The sequence below is a fragment of the Anolis carolinensis genome, chromosome 2, assembly GCF_035594765.1.
Source record: "Anolis carolinensis isolate JA03-04 chromosome 2, rAnoCar3.1.pri, whole genome shotgun sequence".
Classification (NCBI taxonomy): Eukaryota; Metazoa; Chordata; class Lepidosauria; order Squamata; family Dactyloidae; genus Anolis; species Anolis carolinensis.
This window is the reverse complement of record NC_085842.1, coordinates 286,642,595-286,670,022: the sequence shown is the minus strand read 5'-3', so window position 1 is coordinate 286,670,022 and position 27,428 is coordinate 286,642,595. Positions and strand designations below refer to the sequence as shown.

Below are 27,428 nucleotides of genomic sequence, written 5' to 3'. Positions count from 1 at the left end.
CTGGACCACCTCAACATCATCCACTCAAACATCCAATTCACCATGGAAAAAGAAAATGGAGGAAAACTGCCATTTCTAGATAGTCCTAGTCATCCGCAAACCCAATCAACAATTGGGCCACACAGTTTACAGAAAACCTACACACACAGATAGATGCAGACATCAAAACTCCAACCATCACCCAAGTAAAAAAAAAGAAGCACAATTAAAGCTCTGTCATGCCATGCAAAAATAATCTTTCTTGCCTGCCTTTCCTCAAAGCTTTAAACAGGGTACAATACCATTAAAATAGATAGATTAAATCTAAGTCCATTAAAACATACATATTAGAAGACATTGACATAACATTAAGCACATTTAAATCATTTGCACCAATACATTATAGGTTAATTTTTTTAGGTTAAAATTGATGGTAGACCTCATGAAAATGTTTAAAAAACATGAAAAACAACAACAACAACAACAATAACCTTATTTATCCTCCACCCCCCCCCCCCCCCCCACCACCACCACCATCTCCTAAGAAGGGACTCAGGGCTTACATGGCAACAAAAGTGCAATACAGAACATATAATATACACAAAAGTTTTCCCACATCAATGAGCAGCATCAAATAACATAAAATCTCAACTTACAGTAATTAAAAGAATATGAATTGAATTCAAATAAACATAAACGTCTTCCACATAGCTGAATAAAATCCCACGTTTTCTGCTTTGTACTGAAATATATGACAGTATGGACTCAGAGAATCCTGTCCAAAGCAGATACTTGTGGGATTTTCTGCTGATATTTTGGATTATATGGCTGTGTAGAAGGGCCCTTAGGGTCACTATCAATTGGAAACTACATATTCTTACTTGAGGGCACACAGCAACAACCAACAAATCCATTTTATAAATGCATTACCTGCTTGTAGACAGATTTTTTGGATAAGGATAATGAAGCACTGAAATAATAGCCACAAAACAATATGTTAACCATTTGCTGCCTTCTCATGTCTCCCAAAAGTCTGCTTGAAGCATCAGACCTTCTTTGCCTAATGGCTGAGCCAGTCCTACGACTTTTATAGACATCGGGACTCTTAAATCTTATCCAAAGCGGTATAATCAGACATGTTAATAACATATCATGGTAGATTAAGTGCCTAAATCACCCTAAATGGAGAAGCAGGTGACCAAGCAAATGAAGCCAACCTAGACATAAACTAGGTTCCATGGATCTTTAAAACAGGTTCAAACTCGTCTAGATGGAGAATATAATGGGGGTGGGGATGGGGGACAAAGCAAATTAAGCAGACTCCAGTCAAAGAAAAGTAATGCAAAAGTAAATGCATTACTTTGAGAATAATCTATATTTAGTGCAACAGACGTAGTAGCATTGCTGCCCAGCCTGATTTGCAAATATTGAAGGTCTTTTTTGTGAAATTATCCTTCTTCGCTGACAATCTGAGCCACGGAATTGGGCTGGTGATGATTCCGGACTTTGTTTCCTCTTTGCAACCTCCCCACATTGCCTCATTGTTTCTTCCCCTTTTTATTTTTTAATGGTAAGGCAGAATGGCTTTTAACTGGCAGAACCAGGAGCCACTGGTCTCAAAGTGCCCTTTATCTCAACACATATGAATGAAATCAGTACTATTGTTCCTGCATGTTCTTAGCACAGTATAGTCAGCCCTCCACATTCACTGGGGTTAGGGGGACAGGCCCCCCACAAAAGTGAAATATGGAAAATAACAGCATTGCTGTCCCCCGTCCCGTCCCCCCCCCCCCCCCCCGGTGAGAGAACATCTCTCTAGGAATATCTAGTTTTTCCAGCATGACTATATGGTCAAATTTTCCTGGTGTTATTTCTAGGAATCTTTAGGTTTTCCAGCATGACTTTTATGATCAACTTTTGACAGAAGTAGACCATAGCATTGTACTGGAGAACCTAGAAATAACATTGGAAACAAATCTGTGAATAAGCAAATCTACAAATAAGGTTTGGTGCATAAACTTGTATAACATCATTTTCTACCCAAGAGTTATACTTGTGACTAGTGGAGTGCTGCAGGGTTCTGTCCTGGGCCTGGTGCTGTTCAATGTCTTTATTAATGACTTAGATGAAGATTTAAAAGGCATGCTTTTCAAGTTTGCAGGTGACACCAAATTGAGAGGGATAGCTAATATTCCAGAAGACACAATCAAAATTACATGAATAGATTAGAGAGCTGGGCCAAAACTAACAAAATGAATTCCAATCACAAATATAAAATACTACATTTAGGCAGAAAAATTAAATGCAAAGATACAGAATGGGTGATGCCTGGATAGACAACAGACGACATGACAAAGATTTTGGAGTCTTCATGGACAACAAGTTGAACATGAGCCAACAGTGTGATGCAGCAGCTAAAAAGCCAATGGGATTTTGGGTTGCATCAAAAGGATTATAGTGTCTAGATCAAGGGAAGTCATGGTGCCCTTCACCTGGAATACTGTGTCCAATTGTGGACACCACAGTTTAAAAGAGATGTTGACAAGCTGGAAGGTGACCAGAGGAAGGCAACTAAAACGATCTAAGGTCTGGAGACCATGCTCTATGAGGAGCGTCTTAAAGAAGTGTAAAAAGAAAGCAATGTCTTTATTGTAGTGTTTCACTTTCACAAGGGTCCTGTGCCCCTAAACCCAGCAACATGTAGGACTGACTATATTCTTAACCAGAGCCACAGAAGTCCCTAGAAGTTCCAGCTGAAAGTGCCTTACTTTCCCCCATCTACTTTACTGCACACAGTAGAGGCAGAGTTGGCAGATGAAAGAAAGTACAGAACTCCCCTTTAATACTTGTGCAGAAGAAGGAACTTGAGCTTCTGCTTACAAACAACACCTGTCCCTTCTTTCACCTGGGAAAACAGGTGAGCTGAGACCGGTTCCTGCCACAAGTGCTGATTGGAAACATTCAACCTAGAATTCAAGCCAGGAACAAAATGATATTGGAAAACATGGGTGTGAACCTGGGTTTCATCTGGCTTAAAAGGGATTATGTCTAGGGGAATGCAGACCCTCCTCAACGCACTTCTGTTCTCCTTTCCTGCATCAGCATATGTAAGGGAGAATTATATGAGTGAAAATGTACAACCTGTCACTTAGGTTAAGCTGGTTGTTTCTCAGCTATTAAAATTAAATAGCTAAAGGCACCAAATCCAGTCTGATCTTGAAAGCTAAGCAGAGTCAGCCTCGGTTAGTACTTATGTAGGAGGCTGCCAACAAATGGCAGGTGCTGTAAGCTATATTTCAGATGAATGAACTAGAAAAACCACCTCTGAGTATTTCTTGCCTAAGAAATCGCTATGAAAATTAAATGTGGCTGCTATAAGTTGACAAGTGACTTGAAGGCACCACACCATAATAAAGGAGGATGTTTTTCTGGAGCAGGTTTTATAAAAAAAAAACCTTTACAGTAGAATGTCTTGTTATGTGCATATGAAAGCACTAAGGCCCCATGCTGTGCTTCTATGTTTCTCTTTGAGAAGCTTTAATTTCCAATAGTCTGTGTATGGAGGATTGGGGGGTTTCAACAATATACAATGGAGAGGATTTTTCGGATTTGTCAGAATTGCAGAGGCTTCTATTTCTGCTGCCACCAATATGTAGAGGATTCAAACTCACTACCTCTATCAATGCTGCCACCAATTCAGGAGCCTCTTTTAGGTTAGGATATTGAGAGAGAGAGAGAGACGTGACACCTTATGTGAGGAGAAAACAAGAAATGGTTGTTTATTTGTAGTTTGAACAGTAAATATGTGTGATGGTTTCATTAACACTGGACAGTAAAGATGCTTAGCAGTTTCATAAAAGGCTTATTCTTTTCTCTTCAAATGATGTTCATATACCTTGGTTTCTGTGTAAATATGTTCCTTCACCAAAGAAACACAAACAGGACAATTTACTTTTAAATCCACTTTTCCTGGGATTTAAACAACAGTGCTCTAGACTATAGAATTCACAAATATAGTTCTCAGTCCTTTCTTTCTTGAAGGCTTTACCTATATTTTCTCAAAGAGGCTTCCTTTTCAAAACACAGTTCCTAGCTGACTGAATTCCAAAGAACAACTTCCAACTGACTGACTTTCAAACTCTAACTAAAAAAAGAATGCTCTGGCTGCTTGGCTCAACTGTCACTTTGCCTCCGCCCATCTCCAGCTGCTAAGCAACCTCTCATTTGCATTCAGCCAATCAAACTGCACCTATGGTAACGAATGCTTGACTGCTCCTCTCCCTTGCTCTGCTGAGCTGTTGCAAGTGAGGCATGCAAAATGGCTGCTCATCAGCCCTGCCTACAAAATGGCCACACACCAGTCCTGCCAGGTGGGCCACTTACCAACCTTGTAAGATAAGCAAGATCCGTTACACTGTGCACTGCAGAGCAGCCTTTGGAACATCTTGGAGTTCTAGATAGGCCTTTCCTCACTATTGGGCATCAAACAAAGGCTAGACAATGTTCAAGAATGCCCTAGCTATGAATGTCTTGCGTCAAACAGAATCAGATTGGATTGTCTCAAAGTCCCTTCCATCTCTTGGGCTCTAATTTGGGCTCAGTTTCTCCTTGAGCCTTTAGACTAGAGATGGCCAATGTTTTCAGCCCAACAGCCAAATAGGGCGCATGCAAGCCAACACTCTTTTCAAAAAATCAATGATTTATGACACTAGTAACCTTTGTTCATCTCTCTCCTGATCTGGAAAGCAAGAAGCAGGAATTAAAGTCACCTGAACTGTAACTCATGGTGCATCTACACTGTACACTGTACAATTAATGCAGTTTGGCACCACTTTAACTGTCATTGCCCAATGCTATGGAATCCTAGGAGTTATAGTTTGATGAGGCACCAGCGCTCTTTGGCAGAGAAGGCTGAAAATGTTGTACAACTACAACTGCTACGATTCCCTAGCACCGACCCACAGCAGTTAAAGTGTCAAATTGCCTTAATTGTACAGTGTAGTTGGACTCTCAGTCAGGATCTTCTCTCTCTTACCCCAACTTTCCCAGTCCATAAAGGGGGGAAAGAAGGCAACATAGCAGACTAAGCTATGTTCTTCTGTAACTTCTCCTTGTTCCAGTTGGACCATTTTGAAAAGTTTTATGGGATAAATTTAGACCAGGAAAGTTTCCCACCTGTGATATAAACCTGAGAGGGAAATTGTGGAAGAATAGGGGAAGCACATTATAGTCTTCCAGAAGAACATGGAGAGTTTCACCCTATTAAACCTACTTCCACAAACTAAAAACTGATTCTGTCCCCAAATGTCCTACAGGGAAAAGAGGGGCATCTTCAGTATGATTTGGGCACCCCTTAACAATTTTAGGTCTAGGACAGCTCCTTTTTAGCCACAAGAAATTACTGGAAGTCAGTTCCCGTTTCATAAAAGTCCTTTCATGGGCCAAAATTAGCCCATCATGATTTCCCAACATAGTAGATATGTCTCCACATTCCTTAGAGAGCATTCTTCTTGAAGAATTGTAACCCCCCCCCCCCCCAAAAAAAAAAAAGATCCCTGAGGGGCCAAAAACCTACAAATGTGGTAGAGGTGCCCTCTCCACACCCTAAAGGAGAGCAGGTTGGAACCAAGTAAAATTGAGCATAGGTCTTATTTCAACAGCCATAGTTCCCTTACATGGAATCCTGGGATATGTAGCATTGGGAGGGACTTTGAATTCCCTAGAGCCCCCTGAATTCCATCACAGGTTTTCTAGCAAAGAGCTGAAACCAACTTGGAAATGTTTAAATCCTGGAATGCTATATGATGGGGTCATGTTAATTAAAGCAAGGTTAAATTGCTATAATTTGCAGTGTGGACACACCCGTCATATCTACAATTCCACTTCCTTTCATCAATTGTTACTGGGAAAATAGGCTCAGCTTCCACTCTTCTGATACCTTACTAATTGTTAAATATTTAAATCTTTCCTGGTTTGTTATAGAACCTTCTGTTCCAAATTGAGACAGGTGTTTTAGTTCCAAGCTTACCTTTCAAGGGTTGTTACTTCATTTTATGAAGCATTCGCTCTGCTTCAGTTGCCAGAAAAGAAGTGTCCTATGTTATTCATACCCAGAACTCCTTATTTTCAGATAACCCATTTGATTACCATAATTTCTGACTTCCTATCAATTCATTCAATACACTTCTATCACTGGTTTCCAAATAGGCAGCTTTGGGTAGCATTGGGAAGGATTAACACTCATGTGGTGTTTGTGTTGCTGTCTGTTCAGAAAATTTCACCTCACTTTCTGTCCCTGCGAGAAATAGATTTTGAAAAATTTGGCTTGTCCTGGAAACAAGGATTGATGATAAAGCTTCCATGGAAACACCTTTTCCCCATAATTCTTTTAGGAGTGAATTCCCTTCCTGGGGTAGATTTCTCTCACTTCCTGTTCTCACCCTTGTTCTTAACTGTGAGTAGTTTGGAAGTCGGATGTTTGTAACTCATGGACTGCCACTACTTGCATTGGCAGTCTTTATACCAGCCTTCTTGCTTTCAGACCATCCAAGCTGGCATCTTCCATTATTTCAGGCAATGTTGATATTGACTGCATCTACTAGAACAGTTCCAGTCTGTATTGCCGTCATCATGTCAATAGCAATCACTAAGCAATATGATACTGATCACCATGTCATTTGTTTCAGTAATATTGATCATGGTATAAAACTGTACAAAGTACACGATAATTTGATGAAAAGGATTATAGTTCATGAAAACCATCATGACTTTATCAGGAGTCTGGTCATCCAAACTCCCCTAACTGCTCCCAAAATCAGCAAAGCTATGGACTAGGTTTTTAAAATAGTATTTTTAATAACAAGCTTTATTTACTTATTTCAAAACATTTAACATAATACAATTATCTTATTACATCATCTGTTCCCAGATCTATACTCTCCCACCCTATCATTCACATAGTGTTATAAACAATCAGCTGTCAGTTCCATTATTTCTACTTATTCTAATTCTGTCCATCTATATAAATAAAAATGCCATGTCTTCCAAACTACTCCACCGATCGTGATTAAATTTGGACACAACATAGCACTAAAACTACCAAGTGTTTTAAGCCTACTCTCACAAACCTGACACATCTGGGAAAGGTGAAATCATTCCCCTAAGCAATTGTCAATCAGTCTCCTCCTCACTTAGCTATCATCCTAACGGACATCCCTTCCCTTTAGCAACGGCCAAGCACTCCTTTCTCCTTTAGCAACCATCGTAACAGACAACTCCATCCCCTAGCAATGGCACAAGCCAGTCTCCACCCTTTAGCAACCAGTGTGGGTGGGACCGCAAGGGAAGGCTGGGCCTGCCTTCTCACCACTCACGAGAAGTTCCGCAAGGATGAGGCTTTGAGGCCTAGCCACAGAAAGGGGGTCAGGAGTGACTTCAGAAACTGCAAGCACCCGGATGTTTTAGCATCCTGTGGGAGGCTTCTCTTTATATATCTGTGGAAGGTCCAGGGTGGGAGAAAGAAGTCTTTTCTGCTATAGCCAAGTGTGAATGTTCCAAATGGCCAACTTGATTAGTACTTAATGGCCTTGCTGCTTCAAACCCTGACTACTTCCTGCCTGGGGGAATCTTTTGCTGAGAGGTGTTAGCTGGTCCTGATTGTTTTATGCCTGGTATTCCACTGTTTTCTGAGAGTTCTTTATTTACTGCAAGAAATGTTGCAATTGGCCTTGCCGCTTCTGGTGTGAGAGAACTGGCAGTCAGCAAGGATGTTGCCTAGGGAACACCCACATATTTTACCGTCCTGTGGGAGGCTTCTCTTTATATATTTGTGGGAGGTCCAGCATGGGAGAAAGAACATTTTTCCGAGTTTTGTTCAGTTAACCACACTGGGCCAGCAATGCGTGGCCAGGTACAACTACTTATATATAATTATTGTAATATTTTTGAATAGTTTATTTAATCTTTCTTGGCCATTTGGTAGTTTGAATTCGCCTTTACCTTTATTCACTAAGCTAATCAATAGTTTCCATATATTATCAAATAGAATTTCCTTTATTTCTCCTTTTGATAATCTTAATTTATAGATTATGGTAACTTCTCTGATAAGGCTATGACTCATATCCTGTTTAACCAATTCTTTATTGACAAATTCTCTAGCTTTTTCCAGGTTCTGATTATTTTCAGTTTTGCAGCCTACAACATGAGTTTTTAAATTTATTTTTATTTATTTACTTATTTTGTGTCAAAAGCATTGTATAATAAGTTTAAAAGTGATAAAAGACCAGAGCAACGGGGAGAGCCAAGAAGATAGTTCCATCTTGTCTCCTGTGCCATAGCAACATGCTAATTTTATATACATATATATAATATACAATAATTTATAAATATACAATATATTGTATGTACTTATAATATTGATAATATTATAATGTACTAATTAATAATACAATATAATACAGTAGAGTCTCACTTATCCAAGCTAAACAGGCCGGCAGAAGCTTGGATAAGCGAATATCTTGGATAATAAGGAGGGATTAAGGAAAAGCCTATTAAACATCAAATTAGGTTATTATTTTACAAATTAAGTGCCAAAACATCATGTTTTACAACAAATTTGACAGAAAAAGTAGTTCAATACGCAGTAATGTTATGTTGTAATTACTGTATTTACGAATTTAGCACAAAAATACCATGATATATTGAAAACATTGACTACAAAAATGGCTTGGATTATCCAGAAGCTTGGATAAGCGAGGCTTGGATAAGTGAGACTCTATTGTATTAATTATATATTAAATGTACTATTACTAATAATATTACCATAAAATTATATAGTACAATATAGTAATTTAATGCTTATATTGTGCTATGCTAATAATATATTGTATGTACATTTGATTTGTAAGCCGCTCTGAGTCCCCTTCGGGGTGAGAAGAGCGGCATATAAATGTAGTAAATAAATAAATAAATAAATAAATAAATAAAAGGAATCACAAACAGCATGAGTAATATAAGATTTTTATTTACCAAACCCTTATTCTTACTTTCAAATACAAAAATCATTAGTACAGCTCCCTTGAAATGTTTTGTTTTCCTTGCTATTTGGCTTATCCATTATAGAACTTCCCAGAATTTTTGAACTTTTCGGCATGTTAGCCACATGTGACTCCAGTTCTAGGCAAGTGAATGTCCACTTGTTGCTGCATTCCTGCACTATTTAAAAACAAAGTAATTTGCTGAAAGTGACTGAAAAATAAAACATACCAAATGAAAAAGAGTATCCAACAGTTTGACATCCAGACTTTTTAAAAAGAAAAGGCAGATACTTTAATTTAAAGTAAAAGACATTTGAGGAATTGACAGAATACTGTACTATGGTTTCTTTCTAAATCATCTTGACTTTTTTTTTGCAGTGTCATAAATTCAAATACGAAACTGCTTATTTTGAAAAGTAATCAAATGGTTGAGTGATTTATTCTAAATTTAATAAATTGTTCTCAGCCAGGCTGAAAATCTTGTTCACTAAGCTGCATTCTTCACATACCATATTAACAGTATGAGACATATTTGGTTGTACACCCTGAAAATGCATGCCCTTTCTAAATCCCAATGGTACTTTTTGAGAAACTGTTCTTATCTCTTCTCACATTTTATATGCACCATTTTACCATTTGGGCTGTCTGTTCTCCACCTCCATGCACAACATCAGTATAGGATCCAAACTATTAGCCAAAAGGAAACAATATGCTCTTGACTGTTCCCACTAACATATCTTCTGATTTCCATCTTTAGACTATTCCTTCTGCCATTCTGGATTTTATGATGTCCACCTTCTTCTTGACTTCGAGTTTGTATTTTTATATGAATAATTGTTGTTTTTGTGTATTTTTACATACTTATAGATTTGTTATGTAATCCACCTTCAGGAGTCTTGCCAAGAGACGGACTATTAATACAGTACATAAACAAATACTATTTCTGCTTAATGTCCAGGCTTCCCAGAAACTGTAAACTGAGAAATGCAGGGAGGTATGTAGGAGTGGAGTAAAAGGCACAAAAAGAATTACGTGCCAGGCATAAAAAAAAGCAAGAGGCACCTGGAGGGCATTTATTTCCAACAACCCCTTTTATGTCAGAGGTCATTGGAGGAGACAGTCTAGCACCTTGGGCAGCACTTAACATTTTGTATCTTGTAGGTACCTGATCCAAAAAGCTCCTTCCCCCTCTTTATGTACACACTTCTAGTGCAGCCAGTGAACTGTGAAAGCTAATGTGATTTTCACAATCTCCTTCCAAGTTCTCTGATGGAACATTGTATGGTTTCACCCCTCCTCAAAGAAAAGGGGTTAATATCAAGGCAGATATTATCACGTTTACATATTGTAGCTTGATCATTCCTGAGAAGGACAGTTATATTCTAAATTTGTGTTACGTATATTGCACCTCACTTAAAAGATACATGGTTGAGATGGAAGACCCTGAGCTGTGGCCAGCATACAATTCTTCTTTTGGATTGGGCCCAACTCTTTCCTAAGTATTGTTTTTGTGCTTGCATATTCCCAAAGTTGACTGGTTGAATTGATCAAGTGTCTTTATGGAAGAGGGCAGGGGGTTTCAAATGAGAAGGAGGGAACCCTTTACTACTACTCACTTCTCCTTTCTCTTGAAACTTTATTTTTAGTACTGTTTTTAATTCCACAGCCTAGGAGTAATTGGTTCTTTTCCTATTGTTAAAAAAGAAGGCCCCCGTTAGTCTTAAAATAGCAAAATGCTATGGCATTTGGGACAAAAGTGGAAACTTTTTGTAGGAGATGCAGCCACCCACCAAAGTCTCCTGTGGTCTTGCAGGCCTGTAGCCGGGGGGGGGGGTGTTTAGGGGTTCACCCCCCCCCCCCGAAATTCATGGTTTACTCATGAATTTTAACTGGTTAACCAAATCCCCATGCTAAGTCTATGAGACGCAAAAAAATAAGAGTCCCTCCAAGCACTATCTCAAGCAGATATTAACTGGTCGGTAGCCGGAGGGGGGGGGGGGGCAGGGGTTCAACCCCCCCCCCCCCAAATTTTCAAAAACCTCCCTGAAATTTTTTTCTGGCTATGGCCCTGGGTCTTGGTATGGTCCCGTAGCTTCTGATAGTTGCCCACCTATTTAATATCAGTTTAGGTAATGATATTTATTCACCCCAACCCCATTGCCTGTAGTTATTCTTGAGGCATCTGATTAAATTTTCTATAATCATTTCTCTGGGTTTGTGTGCCTGCAAGATTTTGGTTTGCAGGCAAGTCGTTTAATTTAATTCACAAAGTGCATATATTATTGTAATGCACATTTCATTCACATTGTGAAACCAAGCAAACCCAATTATGTTATTGCCCATTTGGTAGAGCAAGCAAACCACTGAATTTAATTTACATTAGGTTGCCTCATTACATTTGTTATATCCGAACATTAAAAGAAATTTGTGAGGCATTTCTGCAGCAGTAGTGCATATCCACACAGTGCCCCTAGACTAAGACAATGCCAGATTGGTTTGTGTCAAGCCTTGTAAGGTGTATATGCAACAGTAATCTTGATTGTACTGTACTGTGAAAAAAATCTTCATCACCAGGATGTTTAATGGCTCAAATCATTTGTATTGAGAATGTACTGACAGGAGGGCTCTACCCAAAGATCAAAGAGGCAGGAGACAACAAAAGCCTCATGGCAGACTACCCCAATGTGGAAAAGCAGTCAGTCAGTCCGACAGAGCATGGTCTGCTAGTGAACAGATCACTGGGGCTAGATCCAGAACAGGAAAAGCGAGTGCTAAATCTCTAACAGCAGCTCACTTTCTTTCCATCCAAGAGGCTTATATAACCAACTATGGAAGAGATGAACTGGGGGAAGTATGAGGTCATGAGATAAGTTTACGACAGCAGCCCAGATCATCAAATGCCTTAATGGGACTCAAGGGAATCCTCAAGGGGATCTCAGCTGTAGAACTCTTGGTAAAGGAATCTCCCATTGCCATGCACTATTAGAATAAAGCAAAACACCATCTCTTCCTGTAAACTGACACTGCATCTTAACTTAATTATTAAAGAAAACATTAACCGATTTAGCTGACTGATTATATATATTGGCCATGAAGATTGCAGAGGGATGCTCTGGGTTTCTACCAAGCAGTGCTGCCTATGTACCTGGTGCCCTAAAGCATTTGCTATGATTTGATGCAGCTATTTGAAACTCGAAAAGACTGGGATCCTTTAAGTCAGTGGTTCCCAACCTTTGAGTCGCCAGGTGTTTTGGGCTTCAGCTCCCACAGTTCCTAACAACTGGTAAGATGGCTGGGATTTCTGAGAGTTGAAGTTGAAAACACCTGGAAGCCCAAAGTCTGGAAACTGCTCTAAGTGCAACAAGATGGCATCTCAATACATACAGAACAGCACTAAAACTGAGTAGCCAATAGCATTTAGCCCTGAAATGACCTTTCTGAAATTTGTGGTTTTATTATTCGCTTTTGGAGGTACTGAAATTGTTTTAAAAGTTATTTTGATTTCCCATGATAATGTTGGGGGGGGGGGTGAGGACTGGCAATTAAAATCTCTAATTTTTGCAGTCTGATTTGGTTCAATGGATCAGGCAGAACTAGACTGAATCAGGTTCCTTATCAAATCGGGGCACCCTTGTAAGCTATATGATGAAATGATTTGTGTCATGAATAGCTGAGGAGTACCAACTGTATCAATCCTTAAGACATTGCTTTTAAATAAAATGTCTGAAATACAGACAAGACTATTGTTGAAGACTTTCATGGCTGGAATCACAGGGTTGTTGTGTGTTTTCTGGGCTGTATGGTCATGTTCCATAAGTATTCTCTCCTGATGTTTCGCCCACATCGTATGACAGGCATCCTCAGAGACTGTGAGGTATACTGAAAAAACTAAGCAAGGAAGGTTTATAATCTGTGGTCCAGGGTGGGAGAAAGACCACTTGTCTGTTGGAGGCCAGTGTGAATGTTGTAATTAATCACCTTGATTAGCATTAATGGCCTTGCCAGCTACATATCCTGGCTTCTTCCTGCCTGGGGAATCTTTTGTTCAGAGGCAGGCCCGTAGCCAGGATTTTGATTCGGTGGTGATGGTGGTGGTGGGGCTGTCTGAGTGAGAGAGGATCTACCCTAGCAAATCTTTTGTATCATTATCCCAATATCCCCAATGCATATGGGACATATTGAGCATGATGATCAGATTATGATATGAATAAACATAACAGTTTAAATAATAAATGTAAGGCCTTCTTGTGGACCACCCTGACATGATAGTTGTTAAGAGTGGTCCAGCATTTCTGTGTTCTCAAACAATACACTGTGTCCAGGTTGGTTCATCAGACAAGACTATTGCCTCATCTGCACCGAAGCCCCACTTTGCAAACAGCTCCTGCCCTGGATGCAGCTCTCCCACGATTTTCTGATTTTATGCTACAGCAACTGCAATGGGGCCAGCACAGGCAGACCTGGCCATTCTGACTAAATGTGCAAATATGGCGCATAAAAATGCATCAAAGGCCTAAATGTTCAAATCTACTTGATTTTGTTTGTCGCTACAGACAGTGAAGAGATATAAATCACAATGCAGTTTCAGAACTAAAGTTAAAAAAAACTACCTCTTCCCGAAAGTTAGTTTCAAACTCCCAAACTTCCTTATTTCAAGAACTTGAAGCTACTTATATGTGTGATCGAGTTAACAACAAACCAAAATTCTTGAATGAGGTCTTCCTCTTTCCATTAAGAACCAGAGTGCAGTGTCTATATTTAAACAAATTTTTATTAACATAGTCAAGCAAGTGATTAACATTCACGTCTATTGTCACATCATACAAATGTAAATACAAAATTACTACATTACAATATATATTCTCTGCATGATCCAAAATATTTGGTGGCCCCAAAAAACTCTTTAGAATTCAGCAGCTTATCAAAAAAATCAAAACCATGTTCTATTTTAAATGAAGTTGTGTTAGCAGAGGCAGACAAGAAAAAATTGAAGTAAAGCAGGTTGAAGGATATGTTTGAAGGGAATATTCTAACACAGGAAAACACATCCAATTTAAAGCTTTCAAGCAAAACGCACACAACCTAAGTTGTCAGCAGAAAGATCTGGCCATTTTGCTACTTCAGCTATTGTTATTACATCCAACTCTAGTACATTTTAGGATAGGCAAGAGTTAAATGAGAGAAGAACTCTTGATTATCTTTAGATATAGGTGAGCACAAAAAGAAAGAGTGCTTTAAATTTTTTGGAAAGAACACTTTTAAAAGGTTATTAAGGATTTCACTGTACATCAATCTGAAAAAGAGCAGTTAAATGAACTGACATGTTGAAGTAGGAGGGACAGAAAAGACATCAGTATCAAAGCTAATTTTCAATTTAACTGTTTTTTGAAAGTATATTTGTCCAGAAAAACAAAAGGAGTAGAGGTTTACTTCAATATAACCATTAAGAGTTCCCCTGTTATGTATTGATTTAACTCGGTCTCTTAGGGACAATATATGCCCTTATTACAGTTTCATTTCAGACAGCCTAACACTGAATTGGTTTGACAATTAAGTCCAAAGAGCAATGTTTGGCTACAGATATCATTCTGAATTGAACAGCATCTTCAATCTGAGTTCAGTGTTGAGTAGAACTGCATTAAAATGTAAAAAAATTGTCTTCTCAAGACTGAAGCATCCCAGACAGCTCAATGTTTCCACCATACATAATAAATTTGTATGTAAACAGCAACTTTTAGGAGACAACTGCTCAGCATTCATTAGCTTAAGAGGAGCAGAGTGTCTGGTCTTGATTAAAGTTTACTGCCTAGGACTGCACTACAAAGTGGTATTTTTTAAGACTCTACATAGTACTCTAGAAAGGTATAGGCATTTACACAGGAAAATATATCAGAAATATTTATGCCAAGCCATAAATTGCTTTTTAAAAATCAGGAACGTAACTTTATACCGCACAATATAAAGCACTCTTTATGGTGATTTTAGGTGCTATTTCGCACAGATGCATTCTTCTCTTAGGAAGAATGTTACACATCTTTATTTAATACATTCAATATGAATAAAATAGGTGACTTATATTGAAGCAAAGTCATTGCTGTCCCACAGTAAGTTAATTTATGTATGAGAGTTTAAGACACTAGGCAGTTCCTATATGAAAGACAAACTGGTACACTTAAGATATATTAGAAGCCTCTTCTATCTAAACAAAAAAGAGTACAAGAGTCTTTTACCTGAGATAAAACTAGTATGAATATTTCTTATTCAAACAAGAGAAGTTTCAGCTTTGGAAATCTTCTTACAAGTAGTATAAATCTAAATTACACAGTATTCATGTAGCTTAAGTAATTCATGCCAATGCTAAAGAAAAAAATAATTATCACAGTGTGTATCAAGTGTTTTATTACAAAACTAAAATTATTTCAATGTTTTTAAAACATCTTGTTGGCTATGTATTCTAACACACATTGTTCTATTCATGTTGCCATGACTGCACCCCTTTCTTTGTGTGGCATGAAGCCAAGGCAACAATCCTAAGCATACTTACTTGGAAGCGAGCCTCAATGAAGTGAACAGAACTGACATCAGAGTCAACCTCTCAAAGAACCAGGGTGCAAAGCGTTAGAGCTGACTTCTCCAAACTAGCAGTCTCCAGATACATTGGGCTACATCGCTCTGGAGTGGGCCAGATTGAAGAAGGCTGTCTTAGGATCTCACCCTTATAACTGATGCATATACCACCAATTTAAAAAGGAAAACTGAGCTTTAAAAATTTACAAAATGTATCTATTCCCCTCAGACTAAAAGAAATGAAAGGAGACATTTTCCCTTAATTGTCACAAAGGATACTATTAGAAAATCCTATTGTATTGGACAAGCTAAACTGCAAAAGAGATGCCGTTTAAACAATTTTTAAAATACACTTTCTGTTACCAACTTAGGTTGATCAGCAGCTTTGTTCACTGTTAGAATCCTTCAAAAGCAGGGGGCCTTGGACATGAAAACAAAGGCATATATAAAAACAGTAAACACTGACCTCCTGAGGTTCCTACAACAAAATATTCAAGTAGAAAATCTACATCACTTAGCAGCGGCTATTTCTGTAGTTTAGCACACTAAGCACTTTATTCACTGTCATAAGGAGCAAATTTAGTAAGCCGTGCTTATAGCATGCCAAGAGGCAGAGAACACTGGAATGTAACAAAGACAAACTCACAATTCTACCAGTTATCAACATTCAGTCAACATTCAAGAATTGTCAAGACAACATGGAAAGAATTAAGATGCTTTATATATCCCATGATGCAATGTATTTGATTTACAACTGTTAGTGTTGTATCAGAGCTCTCCTTACTCCCAAATTCTAACTGAAGTGGCTTCTGCAACTGCATTATACCTTATTTTGTATGAATAAAGCATGAACTTATAAACAATTAATCATGTTAAACTGTAATATTGCTTTTTTGTTACTTTTCTGCATGATCAGATTAGTACAGTAAAACAGTCACATCCCTCTATATTAACCCATGTAATAAAATTGATTCTATTTATATAAGTGGTTATAGTGTGCTAATCTTTAATGTTATCTGCAACTTAACAGTTCAACTTTACAAGGGCCTAACAAATAATTTACATTTTAAAGAACTCCAAAGAGAAAGCTTGGCCTAATGCACTGTCCACAGCAAAATTAAATGTAAACCCTCATCTAAGGCAAGTCTTCACCCTTACTAAATATTCATTTCCTTGGGAATTTGTATCACTTCTTTGATCAGAAAAAAGCTACAACTAAATGTTCTCAGCCAAAAGAAATGCTGTGGCTTCTCACACAGCGAGTTAACATGAAAGTAGATTGCCATGTGCAGTTTTGTTCCAGTGGATATCATGGTGTAGTAGCATCACTTGCATTCTTTATAGGCTTTAATTCAGGACATGTATTAAAAATGTTGCTTCCAAGCATATTTAAGTCATTTAAATTTGCAAAGCAAAAAAAAAAAAAAAGGAATGTATAAGATTTGTACATGCTCCCATACATTAAACAAAAACCTGAATTTACATTTCGTAAATTCATACTCATACAAGATTTAACTTCAGTGCAATGGCTAAATCATACAACCTTAAAAAGAACCAAGTCATGCAAAGTCAGTCCCTAAAAACAGTTATCCAGTATTTGTTTTTTTGCAATGCAAAAATGAGAAGCTAAAATGTAAGGCGGGTGTTATGGCTTTTTTTCTTGACATTTTTTTTTTGCAGAGATTAATTTTGCAGCACTTAAGAGAAAATGGAAAAGTGTGGCTTCAGCTCTGACCAGCAGAGTTATTTATTCTCCATTTTCTTCTATCATCATGGGATACCCTATATGCATTCAACATTAATCACAATTTTCACTTTTATAGTAACACAAAATCAAGTGTACCAGTTAGATTTTCACATTCACAGTACATAAGAAAATACACATGGAAAGAAAAGTAAAGGGTTAACTTAACAAGGATTTATTCACAGGAATACAAGTGAATAGAGGAGGGAAAACAGAAAAGGTAAACAAATGAAATGAAAAGGATCCAAACTAACTTTCACTCTGTAGCTTTGAACTTGCACCCTTGTGTGATTTCTCTCTAGGACACATAGGGCCACCAACATGCGCCGATATAGTGTAGATACCCTGCTTTACATCTACTAATTTACGCATCTCTTAAGATCATGCTTTGTGAGGAAGGGGAGTGGGGAGAGAAGAAATATAGATAATATGTTTGATGGGAATAAACACTGAAATGTAGCAATCATGTTATCAATTTTCTACAATTGTCTTTACGCGCCAACTAACATTTATGTAGCCTTAAACAGGTCTTACCATGTAACTCATTTTAGGTTTGATAAAAATCACTAGTATAACCATGCAGAAAGCACATCACACTGACGGCACAGAGGCAAAACTTTGCACAGGAGCTTTCCACATTGTGCAGGTTACACAATACAATATCAATCTTATTTCCTAAGAGATCCTAAAAAGATATTTCGAGGCCTAGTTGTAACTACAGTATTTGTTTTTTACCTATATCCTTAATAAAAATAAAATAAAATCCACAGAATCTTAAAGGAATTTTAAATGCAGGGCTATACTGAATTGGTAAACTGCAACACAAAACTGGCGCAATGTAAGTAAATGAATACCACTCTCACTCTTTGATGCAAGCATGCTACTTTCCCACTAAAAATACGCTCGACCACTATGATCCAAAATGCATGCCTGAACCTTAAACTGCACATTAAGAATTATGACTTATTCTAGAAATTAAATCTAATGAAGTACAACCATCAAATCATACCCACTACCTTTTAAAGTTTTAATGTAAAAATTAAAGGTTCACCTTTCTTCTGAAATGTCCCTCCCCCCTCCCCCAAATGAAAAGGAGTGACTCATTTGGCATCTTGCAGGTTGCTTCATTTTGTTCGCACTCACTTTTATTACTTTATCATGGGGTGATTTAAATTTATACGCTGCAAGTACTTGCTCCTAATACCAGCAGCAAGCTTAATTTTAACTGTCCTAACTTCATTTGTTTAGTTCTTCATCAACATGCAATACCTAGGAATCCCATCAAGATGAAACAATGCAGAAACCCCTTGTTACAACACCTTTTACTGTCTGTAATCCTCATTCTTCGGTTTCCTTTATCACTTGAACACAATGTATTTCCTCTTTATATATCCCTATGGTTCAATTTTATAGTTTTCATTTTGGTACAGTTGCCCGTAATATTGCAGAATATGCTGTTGCTTTTTTTTTTTTTTTTGCGCTTCTTCACATCCAGTGTAGAGTTGTAACAGGAGACAGATTTCCACCCACAAAAGCTCCAGATGTTAAAACATTTCCCAACGTCGGCTTAATACAGTGACGGCAACACCTCCCTCCCGCCCCTCCCAGTAGGCTTGGGATTGTACTGTATTCCCTACTGGTTTGCCCTTCCCCCCAGTAAAGGGTAACATTTTTTTCCCTGGGTGCAGAGGCTCCCTCCTAGTCTTCCAGACCGAAGGACCTGAAAAAAGGAAATAATGTATATGTTTAGTTTTCAGAAAGCAAGCAATTTAGTGTAATACCATTTTTGCTAAAAACATAACATCAGGATTCAATCAGAAGTGCAAAGTTACAATTAGTTCTGTCAGTATGTACTTCCAGGAAAAGTTCACCGCACTGCAGGTATTTCAGAGCAAAGGTCTGCTTTCTTGCTTTGAGATTTTTCTAAAGGCATGACTGCTAGTTTTCCTGGATAGTGGGCTCCTCTTCCAAAGCCAAATTAAACCTCATCAGAGAAAATGTAACAACCAATTGCTTGTTTCAGGCAATAGGCACGGGCAAATTACTAAACCACTAGCCACATAGATTTCTTTCTCTTTCTGCTGCCACAATACAGTTCATGCAAGTATTTTCAGTGCTACCCCCTACTGCCATTTGACTACATACAAGGGGAAATCCTTCTAGATTTTTATAGCGTTCTGTTGAAAGATGGAAAGTTAGGTTGGGGACTGAAAGAGCAGAAGGTCCAGTGATTGGAGGTGGAGTTATTTAACTTGTTACTAGTTCTGAACAGTGATGATCTTAATCTCTTGCAAACAAGTAACCCTTGAGGGCACCTTTTAGCACAGTGGTTCTCAACCTATGGGTCCCAGATGTTTTGGCCTACCACTCACAGAAATCCCAGCCAGTTTACTAGATGTTAGGACTTCTGGGAGTTGAAGGCCAAAACATTTGGGGACCCACAGGTTGAGAACCATTGTCTTAGCAGGACCCTCACAAAGTACATGAAAATCAAATGGAATGGAGAGAAGAACAAGAGGGGAGCATCTCTGTTGGGAGTTTTTTGAGGGGGACCGAGAATGAAGGGAATGGCAAAAAGCTTTTAAGAGTTAGAAAGGAAACGAAATTACATAAATACTGTTTAATGCTTTAAAAAAAACCACTGGAGAAGCATACATCTGACACTTGAATAAAGTAAGAGAAAGAACTAGCAGGAAGTTTCCTAAGGAGTCAGAGTGGCAATGTTCTGTTGTATGATCCCTTCCTTCTCAAGGGTGGATCAGAATTCTAGGCATCTGCAACAATGGAGAACCCCATTTGCTGCTACAAAAATAAATCAATTTGAGGTCTAAGCAACTCATCTAGCACAGGGCAATCATCTCAAACACAGTTCCACGAAAAGAAGTGAGAGACATACAAAAAAGCCTCTAAGCAAGACTGGTTCACTAACCCTTGACAAACATATGAACAAACACGTGTTCATCTGAAGGGGAAGCTTAACACTCTGAGTTACAAAGCAATCAATGACCATAACACAGAAATATTAAAGTATTGGAAACAGTAATTTTTTTCTGTAACCGATTAGAAGGGAAGGGATGAGGACAACTTACCTCTAATTATGGTACTGCAGCTTGATTACACTAGGTTAAACTCCATAGTACGCTGCAAGGCGCTCTTTTAAGGGAACAGGAAACTGGTCAGAGAAACGCCTCCAATTTTCATCTCCAACTTGGTTTTTAAATCCATGAAGAATCTGCAGGTGAGCAGAAAGTTACATAATTACTTCTACGATAAACAAATGTTTCAAGCATAAATTGTGAAAAAGAAAGCTTTGCTGAAAGCACCACGTGAAAAAGTAGCCTATTCAGTGACAATTTTCAAAAGACTGAACAGCTTATATCTGACTTGCTATTTAACATCATCATCCTACCATAAACCTGCCCGATCTCTTCGACCATCAGGGGAGGCCCTCCTGTCGCCACTGCCTATATCCCAGACCCGCCTTGTGGGAACAAGGGAGAGGGCCTTTTCTGCTGTGGCCCCCCGATTATGGAACTCACTGCCCATTGAAATCAGGCAAGCCCCCACTCTTTTAGCCTTTAGGAAAGATTTAAAAACATGGCTTTTCCGGTGTGCTTTTGGAGAGTAACTGTTATACACTTCTTTTGTTACTCCCCTCAACATCTATCCTCTAGACTGTTTTTCTATCTTATGTCCCTGTTCCCCGTGGTTTTTATTCTTATCTTTTTCTCACCCCAAGTTTTAACTGAGTGATCATGCGGCCCGCCCTGTTATATTGCTTTTTTGATTTTGTGTTGTACTGTACATGATTATTTATTGTATTGCTAATTGTATTATGATATGTTGTTTTATATTTTGCTATATTGTATTGTCCTGGGCATGGCCCCATGTAAGCCGCCCCGAGTCCCCGTTGGGGAGATGGTGGCGGGGTATAAATAAAGTTTTATTATTATTATCATCTCTTCTACTCCACTTTTATCTTTCTCAAAAAGAGATCCAAATGACTTACAGAAAAAGATACAATATATCATTTAAAACCTAAAGCTGTTACGAATGAACTTTAAGTAACAAGTGAAGTCTTGAGAGGAACAACCATCTTTATCTCCAATTGGACTTTTTTGTTTCTCTCTTGGTACCATTATAGAATGAAACATAGCCATCTTATGGAGGGGGAAGTAATAAAATAGTTTGGCTGGAATCCTGTTGGGATATTATACTGCCATAAAAACATTGCTTAAGTGATTGCACTTTCTTGTATAATTGTAGTCCCTAATGAAGCTATGCATTACACAAATAGCTCTCCCTCTCCTTACTGGATTGGTGAATGGTGGGTCAAATGGTAATTGTGCAAAGAGGTGAATTAAAGGCCTTGGTGTTGTTTGAAGAACTTCTTGAGCAAATGAGAAATTCAGCATTAACTATGCTGGCAAATGTATATACACTATGCAGGATTATATATGGGATTTTGATCTTCACATGCCTTCATAATCCAAACAGCTGTTCTACTGGTGAAAATCATAATGGATTTGCCATTAGTGATGAATCCTTCGCTACAGATCCTGTAGAGCAATTTCATATCAAAATATACACTGAGTATTATACTAATACACATTTTTTTCTTAAATCCTTGAGAACCTTTATTACCTTACAGAACATGTCCCGGAGATCTTCTTTTGGACTAATCCATGATGCAACAGCATCACAAAAAAATATAAAGTCCTATAAACGTTAACAAAATTAGGAAGTTAGAAACAGCTATTTGTAAATGAATTGACACAATTGTAATGATCTTAATAACTGATCTATACGTATTATGCTTCAATTTCCCAAGATAAGAATTAGAAGTTAACACCTGCAATTCCTAATTTAGGAATGTATTTCAAAAAGAAAACAGCAGATCATCAAATGAAACCCTAGGTGCTTCAGGTTTTAAAATGATTTGCCATGAGACCTATCCACTTGTCGACTACTAGAAGTGCTTTAATATCCTTCACAATAAATTATTTAAATCCAGGTCAAAGCCTTGGCATGAGGAAGGTGCAATCCTCTGCAATCCCAATACAAACGATACCCCAAGTCCTGCTGTACACACACCAGTTAATAGCTATGGAACAGAAATGGAAAAGGTAGGTGCCCCATAATTTTCCCCTCCAGAGCTAAGCTTAGCTGCATTTGAGAAGGGCACAAGTCAAGAAAAGGGTGGAAAAGAAGGGAGCCTCCCCCTACACACGAGCTTTCTTCTGTACCCACAGATTTTGTTATCCACAGGTGGGTCCTGGAACCAAATCCCAGTGGAAACCAAGGGCCACTGTACCTGTATGCCATGATTCATAATTTACAGAAGATGTGTCTGGTTTACAAGATTCGCCAAGTTGTCCTCAAGTCAACAGTATTCTGCCCACCTGTATTACCATTTCATTATTTTACCAGAAAATGGCCTGATCTTTTTGAAAACCCAATTCTTGTTGCAAAAAGAAATAAAGTCAGTTCTCCACATTTGCTAAGGTTAGGGGTACAGGTCCCTTATGAAAGCAAAATTTGTGAATAAAAATTGCTATATTTTGTTTCTTGCTGATGGATATTATACAAAACTCAATAATTGTAATTACTTTCTTTAACCTGAGAATACCTCTCTAGGGATTTCTACTTCCTCCAGCATTATTATTATTAACACCCTACTTTTTCTCTCTAAAAAAGAGAGTCAAAGAGGCTTACAGTAAAACCAATACAATACAATTTAAAACCTAAAAATATGCAAATATTAAAATAAAATTAAATACTGACAGTATTAAAATAAACAGTTTAAACCAGTGTTTCTCAACCTGTGGGTCCCCAGATGTTTTGGCCTTCAACTCTCAGAAATCCTAACAGCTGATAAACTGGCTGGGATATTTGGGAGTTGTAGGCCAAAACACCTGGGGTCCCACAGGTTGAGAAACACTGGTTTAAACCCTTTAAAACCTGTTCATAGCTAAAAGCACAGAACCCCCTGAATTGATCTTAAAAGCTTCTTTAAAAGCCTGCCAGAATAAAAACGTTTTAACCTGCTGCTGGAAGGATAGCAGGGAGGGGGCTATTCTGGCTTCCCTGGGCAGGGAGTTCTAGAGTCGATGGGCAGCTACTGAGAAGGCTCGCTTTCTCATTCCCACCAACTAAGCTTGAAATGGAGGTGGCACCAAGAGAAGGGCCTCTCCTGAAGATCTCAGGGCCTAGGCAGGTCTATAGAAAGGGATGCAGTCAGCCAAATAGCCTGGACCTGAGCTGCCTGGGGCTTTAAATGTCATAACCAGCACTTTGGATTGTGTCTAGAAACAGACTGGCAGCCAATGGAGCTGTTGCAACAGGGGGGTTGTCCACACCCTGTAGCCAGTTCCAGTTAGCAACCTGTCCTTAACTTTGTGGAGCAGCTGTAGTTTCCAAACACTTTTCAAAGGGAGCCCCACGTAAAGTGCATTATGGTAATCCAAATGGGACACAACTAAGCATGTAGCCAGACCTGGCATCTTAAGAAACAGGCGCAGTTGGCACACACTTTTTAATTGTGCAAAAACACTCTTGGTCACTGCAGAAATCTATGAATCCAGGTTCAACACTGAGTCCAGGAGGACCCCAAAGCACGAACCTGTGTCTTCAGGGGGAGTGTAACCTCATCCAGCACAGGCTCAATCCCTACTCCCAGATTTGCTTTCTGACTGATCAGGAGTTCCTCTGTCTTATCTGGATTAAGTGTAACCTCATCCAGCATCACTCTATGGTCAACTTCTGCTGGAAGCTGAGCACAGAATTGCACTGGAGCACACAGACATTCCTAGAGAAAGCATTTTAATCAAATATGTGAATAATTAAATCTGCAAATGTGGAGGGTCAACTGTATTTCTTTCTAGTTTAGACATATCAAAATCAGAGGCAGACTTACTTGGACTACTCCACTTGGATTGACAGTAATCATGGTACAAATCCCACGGAAAGCTGAATCTTTTTCTTCATTGTCCCTTATGTTTCGGAGAGAGGTACACCTAACAAAATAAAGAACCAGATGTTATGAGTCTTCTTTCTTAGAATTTAAGTTGTTCAGTATTTGATGGAATAAGTGTCATAATGGGAAAAAGGACTATGCATGGATTTCCTAACTCTTTGTGTACTTTTAACCTGATTTGAAAACCATACATTTTGTAGATATCACATATCAGTTAATTTCAAATTCCTCCTTGTAATATACAACCAATATTAAGGGTGACCTATATTCCATTAAATACCTCTATAAACTATACATCTATTTATGTGCTTCCATTGCTGAAAGCAGTATATACTGCCACAGTATAAAATATACCAAATACCAATAACAAAACATTTCTCACTTGTTACAGCGGCAAGCAAGCTATTTGATACAAATCTATAGACATATATTTTAGACAGCAAGTCAAATTGCAAATGAGTTTGAAGTAATGTGATGCGATGTTTTAACATTTTATGCTATTTGCATGCATATCATCATTCTGGTGGATTTTAAAATGCTTTTAATAATCAAGCTTTAACACATCAAGCATGTGACAATCTTCTCCCATGCATCCATTAGTTGTTAGCCACAACATGAAATATATACACGACAGTACTGCTAAAAAACTCACAAACCTGATAGGACAAGATTAGTCACATGGTTGGCAATGATTAAGAATAGTGATTTTTGTAACCAACTGAAAAGTATATCTAGAAGTGAGATAGAGAGAGAGGAAAGAAAGAAGAAAGTGAAGAAAAATGAATAAAAAAAAGATTGAATAATACACACCAGGGTCTTATAAACTGCTGTAGCATGGGGGCCACCTCTTGAGGACAAACGTAACCAAGACGACCAATTGTTATTGCTAAGGTAACGCAATCACGGTTATACACCACCAAACGCCAACCAAGACATGAGCAAATGAGGGGGGAAGGAGAAAAATAAAGAAAAAACAACAAATAACTCAGAAACAGAAACCAACAGAACCTGTGTATGATAATAAACATAAGATTTCACCAGTGCTGTTCATTACCACCCCGGTAATAAGGGGCGGCAACATGTGGCATACTATTCGGAGGGACACGGGAGAAAGGAAAAAGGAATTCGGTGGGCGAGAGAACACCAAAATCAGGATTAAAATCCAAATGTCACTTTCACTCAATGTTTTAAAGTTAGGAAAAACTATCAAATGGCACTTCAGACATTTGTAGTGATTTAAACCATTCAGGTTTTGCTTTATAGCATTTGTAATAACTTTTGAAAAGGTAATATTTAACTTTTTGAATTCATAAACTTCAAAAAATGATAGAGAGATTAAAACCCTATTCCATATTGCTTGGAGGAATGAATTTTAGTAAATTCAAACTAAGTTCAACAAAAAATTGGAATAGTCATAATGCTCAGTAAAAATGGGATATAACATTTCAGATTAAGATAACTTATATCTTTGTTTTTTCTATCTGACAAACAACATCGGTTCTTAGTGTTTTGAGGATTTGATTTAAAATGTTCTCTCTAGGAATTTCTAGGTTCTCGTGTTGACACTATGATTAACTTCCTACAGTCATGCTGGAGGACCCTGAGATTTCTAGAGAGAATACCTTTCTAGTAATCTCTATGTCTGACAATGCAGTTCTATGGTCAGCTTTCAGTGGAAGTTGACCATAAAGTCATGCTGGAAAACCTAAAAATTCCTAGAGAGGTGGTCCTCTCTGGTAAAAAAAAACCCCAGCATATTAGAATTATTTAGTGGTGTTTTCTCAACTCACAGGGTATTTTCTTCAGAAAAAGGGAGAGTGTGGGAATGTTTAAGGATTATTGGAAGCAAACTACATGAGTACTAAAATCCAGCAGATTCATATGAAGCAGAGAAGCCTATGCTTAAAAGACATTATGCAACACTCCAGAACAGGCATTTGTGAACAATCTCATGAACACATGCAATAAAGCAGATGATGCTCTTTTCACTATGAGATTTGGTGTAGGATATACCAACACTATAAAATGAAACACACACACACTCACTCTATAACTCATATGCTAAAGTAAAGGACTTTGCTTATTTTTCTAATTACTGATAATACTTTATAGAAATCGAGTGTTGATATTAATAATACAAGCTTGCAAATTGGAGGTTGGGATTTTTTGCCCCCAAAGCCACTTTTGATGGATTCAGTTACATTTAATCCTAATACAGAAGTTTATGAGAAGTATATATCAACCAGTTTCGGGTGTAAGAATTTTAGATTGCACAATTTGTTTCTGGCAGGTGTTCCCACCAAGGTCATAAGAAAAACACCGTGCTATGCCAGGATTACTAGATCTGGGCATACTGTTCTAAGATTTGAAGCATAACAACATTCTGCACCACAAAGCAGAATATCCCACAACAAACCTAAGCACAGCACATTCAACATGTATTGCTACTATCAACTAGTCAGGTATTTCTTTACAATTTTAAAAAGAAAAACTGAGAGATTTGATGTTTCGTATCTTCTGAATTTTTGCTGTCATTCAACAAATGTACACTAAAAGTAATGTAGCAATTATTATTCCCTCGTATTGTTCAGAAGACTTCTTTGATTTTAAAGAATGTTCCACAAAACATAAAGTGTTTACAAATAATTATGAATAGTGCAATACCTATAAAATGCCAAATAACTATCTGGCATATCTTTCAGTTACCATATAAAGCAGCAATATACTGCTAGAGTGCTTTTACTTTGCACTAAATATCTAATAAACATGCTTGGAACATTTATCCATTGTCCTGAAGTCCAAGGCAAAACTACCATTGTTTTGAATAATATTCTGGTAATGTTTACTAGATTATGACTAACTATAAACAAGCATCAGTGGTTTTAGTATCAGATTACAGTGCCAACTAACAACTAAAATTTTCTAGAAAACCTTATTTTTAAAAGAACTGGGTATGTTCTGGCAAGTACAAGACGAGTCTCAAGAGTCCTTCAATCTGCAACTATGACACATTCCTTTTAAAAGCATGATCTCCTTTAACTAGCTAATTTAAAGTATGTTAACAAGATATGCTGTATAATAGCTAGTTTGCTCTTATTATATTGCATATTACAGTTTTGAGGTTTCT

General features: G+C 37.9%; 2 protein-coding genes across 6 annotated transcripts in view; both read right to left on the bottom strand.

The window, feature by feature from the left end:
* Positions 1–1,025, bottom strand: part of fcho2 (FCH and mu domain containing endocytic adaptor 2) — a 119,876-nt gene extending 118,851 nt beyond the window's left edge. The window contains exon 1 of one of the 3 annotated variants that reach the window (XM_062972312.1): positions 910–1,025. In XM_062972312.1, coding sequence (XP_062828382.1) covers positions 910–999 — 90 coding nt within the window. In that variant the 5' untranslated portion in view covers positions 1,000–1,025. Of the gene's footprint in view, positions 1–635; positions 824–909 lie in introns of those variants that run through there. The other 2 variants (XM_062972311.1, XM_062972310.1) reach the window with 2 other exon arrangements.
* Positions 1,026–13,767: 12,742 nt separating this feature from the next.
* The window catches only part of tnpo1 (transportin 1), a 40,607-nt gene continuing 26,946 nt past the window's right edge, over positions 13,768–27,428 (bottom strand). The window contains exons 20-24 of one of the 3 annotated variants that reach the window (XM_003216263.4): positions 25,112–25,187; positions 24,242–24,341; positions 21,970–22,044; positions 20,415–20,557; positions 13,768–19,045 (exon numbers count right to left, since the gene is read on the bottom strand). In XM_003216263.4, the coding sequence (XP_003216311.1) occupies positions 20,450–20,557; positions 21,970–22,044; positions 24,242–24,341; positions 25,112–25,187 (359 nt within the window). In that variant the 3' untranslated portion in view covers positions 13,768–19,045; positions 20,415–20,449. Of the gene's footprint in view, positions 19,046–20,414; positions 20,558–21,969; positions 22,045–24,241; positions 24,342–24,957; positions 25,033–25,111; positions 25,188–27,428 lie in introns of those variants that run through there. The other 2 variants (XM_062972308.1, XM_062972309.1) reach the window with 2 other exon arrangements.